The sequence below is a fragment of the Mustela nigripes genome, chromosome 1 (genome assembly GCF_022355385.1).
Source record: "Mustela nigripes isolate SB6536 chromosome 1, MUSNIG.SB6536, whole genome shotgun sequence".
In the NCBI taxonomy this organism is placed as follows: Eukaryota; Metazoa; Chordata; class Mammalia; order Carnivora; family Mustelidae; genus Mustela; species Mustela nigripes.
The window spans coordinates 13087482-13095428 of NC_081557.1; the positions used below are offsets into that span (position 1 = coordinate 13087482).

Genomic DNA, 7947 nt, shown 5'->3' on the forward strand with positions numbered 1-7947 from the left:
TCAGGTGCTATTTGTGCTGCTTCTCTGTTTCAGAGGCTGCGATTTGCTCTAGGGTGAGGGCATCTGGATTTGTGCAGCAGCTGGTTTACTGCCTTTTATTTAGAGGACCTACGGGACATTTATGGCTGCTGAATCCAAGAGGCCCACTACCCAGCCATCATGGGCTTTCTTTTCCCCAAGCACCTGGCAAAGCTGGAGAGAGAACCGAGTTGAAGTTGAGTCCCACCTTTACTGCTTTGGCAAGCCATGCCTGCTCTTGAGTCTGTATTTTCCAACCTGTAAAATAGGAGTAATTATGTTTGGTTTGCCTCCCACACAGGGTCGTGAAGAGTCCAGAATGATGCTAACAGCATGTTAGGAGCTGTCCAGTGCTGAACAAATACAGGGAAGGAGGCTGATAAGGCTGATGACGAGGATGAAGAGGACAGCAGCAATGATGATAATACTGCTTTGCACATGGAGTTGCTTGCTTTTTGATGGACTGACTAGACACAGTTTCCCTAAATGGAGTTGCCTATCGCTTTCCTTCTAGAGTTTACCCAGATAACCTTGGGTAAGATACCTAGCTCTCTACAATTAATTCATCTGTAAAATGGGAATAATAAAGACCGCCAGGCAGTGTTGCTATGAGAATTGAAATAGGTGAGTCAGTAGTTTTAAAAGTGCCCCAAAGAGTGCCTGGTCGTTATTGGGAGCACTTACTCATCAGCACTACTGGAACTCAAACTTATGTAACTTTAGAGGGACTGTGATGTTCCCCAGCTTGGATAGGGTAGAAAGAGCACAGACTTTATTTTGCTTGTTAAGCAACATGTCACTAAATTTAAACTCTCTTTGAGCCTTTGTTTTCTCATCTATACAATGGGAACAGCAATGCTTACCTCACAAGAATGTGTGGATTAAAATGGAATTGTCTGTGGAGAGAGCTTATCACAGTGCCTGACACTGGCAAGTGTTTGGTAATAAATAGCTCTCATACCCTGATGCTTAAATGAGTGAATTCCTTGGAAGAAAGAGAAAATCTCCTACAGTCATAACTGTGGTGGCCTCCTCCTCCTTCAGTCTTGGCTACCCTCATGCTACAGTGCACTTTTCTGGTGAGATCCTTTGGCGTGAGCACCGTGGCAAGAACAGTCACAAGATTAGGAGTTCCAAGGTGCTAAGACTCTTGCTGCCTCATTGCTGGACCTCTTGCTTCCCTCTTCTGAAACCAAAGCTTGAGTGAGAAGCAGGAGACAAGGGTAGGTACTTCAGTTTGGTACTTGGACCTCACGGGCAGGCTGCACTTGGTGGATGTAGTATGGAGGCAGTCAGTAGGAGGTGGTCTCACCTGGTAGCCCCTGGCAGGAGGCCTAGGGGACGGGCACAGAGGTGTTCTCTCCCTCTGGAGGCAGTGGTGGGCAACTCCAAGAGCTGAAAGATTGGGTGTCAGAGGGAAGTTTTGGTCCTGTGCCACACCTGCTCTATACACTTAAGTCACAAGGATTGGTCACTGTTCTCAACACACCATGCATATTTTGGCCTCTGTCATTTGCTCATGTCTACCCTTCATTGTCTACCTGACAAAGCAGACAGTTTTTGATGACTCAGTTCACAAATTGCATCCATTCTTGTAATCCTCTTGGACTTTTCTAAGCATAGTTGATGATCGCTCCTCTGGGCTTTCATAACTATGTGCTGAGAGTGTTGACAAATTGTCTTAAAGGGAATAGTTTTTGAATCTCTCTCCTCCATTAGAGGTAAAAGCCTTAGGACAGAGTCATTGGACATTTCCAATTCTGCCACAGTGTCTGGCCCATAGTTGAAGATCACACAAATGTAGTTTCCTGACCTTGTTTGGGTCATGACAGAGGTGACCAGGGCACCAAGAGCCAGACTGAGCAGTGTCTGGGGGCCAGCTGCATGGAGGGACGTCAGGCGCCCACATCAAATCTCTTCCTCTTCACTGGCCTTGCTCCAACGGTGGCAGCAGTTGGCTGTGATGCCCAGGAGGAAGTTGGTGGCCACAGAGGCAATGGAGACCACGAAGCCCACAAATGCGATGAAGAGGTAATCATCCAGGGTCAGAGTCAGGTGACAGGCCTTGAAGCTCTCCTCAGTGAGGGAGAAGAGTGGGGCACCCTCAACTTCAGGGGGACCCCGGCACTCAGCCAGCTGAGAATCTGCAACACAGAACGCGGAAATGGTGAGGGGCCGGGGAGAAAGAGAGTGGAATGGATAGTCCTCCACACTTCCCAAGAGAATTTGAGATTTTTATTTTTAATTGAGTTTCTTCTATGTGTCAAAAATTTTACTTACCTTCATTACTCTCTTCAACAACCCTTGAATCAAGTTTTTTTTTTTTTTATACCAGTTTTTATGGCCGTGGAGATCGCTGCTCAGGGAGTTTAGTTACTTGCCTCTCAGGTCCAGTAGTCATTGCTGATGGTAGATCTGGGGCTTTCATGGGGATATCATCATCTCTTACAATAACCTCCTAACTGGTTTATGGCTTCTGCCTTGAAACCATCTTGACACAGTTCACTCAGTATTTTTCATACCTGAAGTCCTGTCATGTACTCTGTGCTTGAAGCCCTCCCCTGACTTCTTACCTTCCCATGGAATGAAAGCCAAGGTCCTACCTGTGGTCCTCACTTCTCATCTCTATCCCTTTTCTCCTTGTTCACTCTGCTCCATCTACACACACCTTCTGATCATTCTTCCATCACCATAAGACCGTCCCTTTTCAGGGTGTAGAGGGAGAGCTATTGTATTTGTCTCATTTATCCCCTGAATCTCAACACAGCTCCATCCCTTCCTTCCTTGGGGACTTTGCTCAAATATCACTTTATTAATAGGGTCTTTCTAAATGATTGTTTATAACATAGTAACTCCATATCACCTTTCTCTGGGCGTTCCCCACTCTGCTTAATTTTTCTCCATTGTATTTTATCATGTCTTACAGTTTCTTTACTCTCCGTCTCCTCCCCCTTAAATATAAGTTTTCCCTAGTCTCTGAACAGTTTCCTATCTGTAAAAGTGTTCAATGAAACGTTGTTAACAGAATGTGTGGATGGATGACTCTGTCCAACTTTGAAGGACTGTTTTTTTCTACTATCTCATGTGGGTTTTCAGATATGAAGAGTATAAGGTTATGAGCATGGGCTGTGAAAATATTGGTCTGGGTTCAAATCCCCTTTCTACCCCACGCTGGTTGTGTGATTGTGGGTGAGTTACTTAAACCTTCTCTGTCTTGCTTTCTTCATCTGTAAAATGAGGATAATAAGAGTAGCTATTGCATTGGGTTGTAGTGAGGACTCAATGAATTAATATATATAAATAATATATTCTTTGTGGATACTAAGTACCATGTAAGTGTGTGCTTTTGTTGTTATCCTAAGCTTGTCTCTTGGACAGGTCAGTGACCCTACAGATTCTGCAATTCTGCACATAGACTTCTGTAGGAAGGAGGTCTTTTCTCCATCACTGATGGTCTCTCCTCACCCTTCCAGGGTCACTTGCATGAAGGTTGTCAATGGTTTCATCTTACTCTGCCTTGGAGGTGAGTGTGGCGTTCAGGCCGTGGTTCTGCCATTCAGTTCCAAGCACAGGCTTTCCAGCAGGCAGTCATTCCTTTTCTCAGTGGATAAACATTAATCAAACTCTCACCATGGGCAATTTTTTTTTTTAAACCTTTCTGGCTCTCATGCTTTCTGTCCATAAGAAGGGGATAATTCAACCTAAATTATCTAAGGGAGTCATTATGAAGAAGTTTTCTGAATGAGGAGGTACATAAATGCCATTTATTCATCCTGTAGTTTTTGAGGACAAAGAATAAAATGATAGATTTGATTGATCCTTTTGACAAATGGATGAACATCATTGTCCTTAGAAATGAAGAGTCATTTTTGGGAAGAAGAAGCAGTCTGCTCCAAATTCCAGGTGGAGAGAGTCCCTGTAGGCTACAAGTGCAGTTCTCCAGACCTTGCTCAGGACAAGATCGTGTCTAGAGTTAACCATCAAGGGCTCTCCACTTGGAGCTGAAGACGCTGAACTCCAAATTCTATTATGTGCATGGACTAGGGTGGTGGTGAGACCATGTGACACTGGAGAAAGTGAGGAAACTGAGGGAAATTCGTATGGATCCAGCAGAGGAGGCTCGGAGGGCAGCTGGCAGGACCATGAGAGGATTTCGGATCAGAGTCCGAAGGATAATGAGCCCCTCTGGTAAGTCAAGGGACCAGTTGTGAGGTTGAGTTAGATCCCAAGGGTATCCTTATGTCCCCCTTTGTTGGGGTTTGTCCCAAAACTGTGGATAATAGTGGGAGAAGAAAAAGATGACAAAGGGAAAATGATCGCTTTGTAAAGAACACTGGCAAGTTCTTTACACCCAAGAGGAACTGTCCTGGAGAGTACAATGTGGTGAAAAGTACAGTCTGTGGAGAAAAGGGGACCTAGGTTTCTAGCGTGGCCACTGGGAAGTTACTTTCCCCCTCTGGAACTCGGGTCCCTTATCTGCACTGTCGTAAGGCAGCACAGATGGGATCTTGGAACCCTCTCCTGCTTGATGGGAGACTGCGCTTCTTCTGAAGGGCAGCTGGGGGGACACCTGGGTGGCTCAGTTGGTAGGACGACTGCCTTCAGCTCAGGTCATGATCCCGGAGTCCCGGGATCGAGTCCCGCATCGGGCTCCCAGCTCCATGGGGAGTCTGCTTCTCCCTCTGACCTTCTCCTCGCTCATGCTCTCTCTCACTGTCTCTCTCTCTCAAATAAATAAATAAAATCTTAAAAAAAAAAATCTTTGAAGGGCAGCTGGGGCCTCAGAGATCACAGGAAAGAGGGAGCCCTGGGAGTCATGGAAGTTGTGCTCCGGAATTCCCTTTCCGTACACAGAGCACAGGAGAGAGGAGGGGACTTGCCACCTGCCAAGGGTGAGCAGGTAGGGAGACCACCCCAGGCAGTTTCCCCTTATGCCCCCTAGCATTGCCCCATCTCGTGCCCAGCTATTTTGGTCCCAGAGAACTTCCTCCCACAGGTGTGTAGAAACAGTAGAATCGTGACCCACAATCCCCCCATTCCTCAAACTATTTTGGTCTTGGGCTCCCCACTCAGTCCTCTTCTCCCTCCTACTTCATTCAGCATCGCTCCTTTTGAACACACTCTGAGCCAGGCTCTGGGGAAGCCCCTGAGATGGTGCCCTCAGTTACTTCCTGTTGTTCTACTGCTGGAGGCTAGTGCCAAGGCTCAGTGCTGCCACACAAGAAAGCTGGTGACTAAGAGCCACAGCTGAACATGGCCTGCCTCCAGGGGAGGCCATTAAGCCGATGTGATTCAGGCACTCTCAGCTGGGACTGGTTGGTTAAATTGCCACATCCGTTTCTTGTCTCAACTCCCCACCCCATGCCCAAACCTTGTAGAGCTCTACTGAGGGCCTTTGGCCAGTCAGAACTCTGCCCTGACTCTTTTAGCGACCTGACTCTTCAGGATATAGTCAGAAGGTGGCCAGACTGCCAGGGTTTGAATCCTAACTCCAACACTTAGGGACTGTGCAGCTTTGGGCAGGTTACTGAGCCTCTTTGTTCCTTGGCTTCCTTCACTATAGAGTAGTGGGTCTCATCATGGTTCTTAATGAGAATGAGATAAGCTAAATATGAAATATGACTAAGATAAAGCACAATAGTAAATACTAAATAGTAAGTACTAAAATAAAGAGTGTTAGCCATTTCTATTTTCTTTTGAGTTTTCCCAGCACTCAGAACACTTAAAAGGCAGAGAGTAGAGTAGAGTAGAATGGGGTTTAGAAGCCAAGTGAACTTGGGTTTTATCCACGGCTCTGCTACTTTCTGAATGAGTGACCCTGGACAAGTCTTTTCATTGTCCCAGATCTCAGCTTCTTCCCCTGACAGATGGGGGTCATAAAAGCAGGGGAGATAATGTGTGCCAAGTTCTGAGGTCAGGGTGAGAGCTCAGCACACACGGTCTCTTATTAACGACTCTTCTTTACTATCTGTCTGCCTCCTTAGGTCCTAAGTGCCACAGAGGCAAGGGCACGGTGTATTTCTCTGATGAGTGGGTCTGCAGTGTCCAGCACACACAAAACACCTCATGGACGAACCCGGTAGAGTGAAAGGGCTGGGGCACCCAGAGGCCAGTGTAGACCGTGTCATGCTCTGGCTGCAAAAAGCTCTTGGTCCCTCCCTGTTTTTTGGAGCCTTTGCTGCAGTGAGGCAAGACCCTCTGAACCCCCACCCCCCAACCCCTGGGCCATCTAGTCCTACCTGCCTGCCTCACCTGCTGTGCAGCGTTGGATCCTGTTCCGCAGCCACTTCAGCAGAGGCTCCATGGTGCAGCCGCACACCCAAGGGTTGCCGCCGATCTGCAGGGTCACCAGCCCCGGCAGGCCCTCAAGGGCCTCGAGGCTGAGGAAGGCCAGGCCCCCGTAGCTGAGGTCCAGATCTCGGAGCTGCACCAGGCCCTGGAAAGCCTGGGGGTGCACCCTGCGCAGCCATGGATTGTGGCTCAGGTCAATGTGCACCAGGCCATGGGCTTCCTGGAACATATCAGCGGGCACATGGCTGAGGTTGTTGTAGCTCAGATCCAGGTGGGCCAAGCGCTTGGCGTGGAGGAAGAGGCCCGGCGGCAGCTCCGTCAAGGAGTTGTTGCGCAGATCCAGAACCCGGAGCTCCATGTAGCACGTGAGGTAGCCGGGCGGCACGGTTGCGATGCGGTTGTGGGCCAGGCTGAGGTTGCGGGTGTCCATTGGCAGGTCTGGGGGCACGGAGAAGAGCCGCTGGCTGCTGCAGTCCACCACCTGGTTATGGCACGTACAAAGGACGGGGCAGCTGGTGCCAGCGTCCGAGCGCATCACCCCGGCTGCCAAGAGGAGGGAGACCAGCAGCATGGCTGGGTGGGGGGGCCCAGGCCAGGGCAGCTGGGACCAGGTGTCACCCATCTTAGGGAGCTGGCAACAGCAGGGCTGTAGGGAGCCCACTGGGACTGAGGCTATGTCCATGAATCAAGAGTCAGTGGCTCAGAAAGACAGCTACATCAGGGCCAGAGTCCTGGAAGGTGGGGCTTCTGGGCACGTGGTATCATGTCTCAAGCCTTTCCCCAGAGCCTCTAAGCACCAGAGGGATCCCTAGGTGAGATCCCCAGGAAGCCCCCTTTGGAGCCTAGGGGAGAGTAAATCCAGCTGAGGTCTCTCGGGGTCTGAGAAGATGATCAAAACTTGAGAGAGGAAGGAACTGAGAATGGGGCTGGACCAGCTGCTAGCAGGTCGTGGAAGTGTCCCTGTAGTTCTGTGCTCTTCTCACACATGGCTGCTAGGTGCTTCCTCTCTGTATTACGTTGGAGAGGTGATGGTGGTGGGTGGGGGGCAGAAGGACAGGAAAGGTGCCTGTCGAAGGTCCTGGTACATCTAAGAACCCCGAGCCCTGTCCCACGTCTGGGACCAATTAGGAGGCCAGGGCTGCATCTGGGTCTCTAGCATTGGAGGTCTCCGAAGCCATTCCTTCTGGTGGCCCAGGGGGCTCGAGTCCAAGGGGGTCCTGGGGTGGGTGTTTTGGGAAGGGAGCCTGGCGGGGAGTGGGTCTCCATGGGCCTCCTGGAAGCCCGAGTCCTCAGCCTTAGCATCTACTGAAATCCCCAAGAAGGCTCTTCTTTCCCCAGGTTGGGGAGGACCCTGAGGGACACACACTGTTGCCTGCCAAGGCTGGAAAGAGCCATGTGTCCTGGAGGTGCAGGATGGGGGATCAGCTAGGACCGCTTTGGCGACTTCTCCTGAGCCCGTGCCTCTCTCCCAGCCCAGCTCTGTGTTCAGCAGGCGGGGGCAGAATTCCCTCTGTCAACAAGGAAAGCACTCAGGCAGAGATCTCCAGTGCCCTCTCCTCCCCGCTCTCAGGCAGAGATCTCCAGTGCCCTCTCCTCCCCGCTCTCAGGCAGAGATCTCCAGTGCCCTCTCCTCCCCGC

General features: G+C 49.9%; 1 protein-coding gene across 1 annotated transcript in view; it reads right to left on the bottom strand.

The window, feature by feature from the left end:
* Positions 1–1905: 1905 nt before the first annotated feature.
* Positions 1906–7947, bottom strand: part of LRRC55 (leucine rich repeat containing 55) — a 7309-nt gene continuing 1267 nt past the window's right edge. Inside the window, exons 2-3 of the mRNA XM_059405340.1 lie at positions 6271–7819; positions 1906–2162 (exon numbers count right to left, since the gene is read on the bottom strand). Of these exons, the coding sequence (XP_059261323.1) occupies positions 1927–2162; positions 6271–6991 (957 nt within the window). The 5' untranslated portion in view covers positions 6992–7819 and the 3' untranslated portion in view covers positions 1906–1926. The remainder of the gene's footprint in view (positions 2163–6270; positions 7820–7947) is intronic.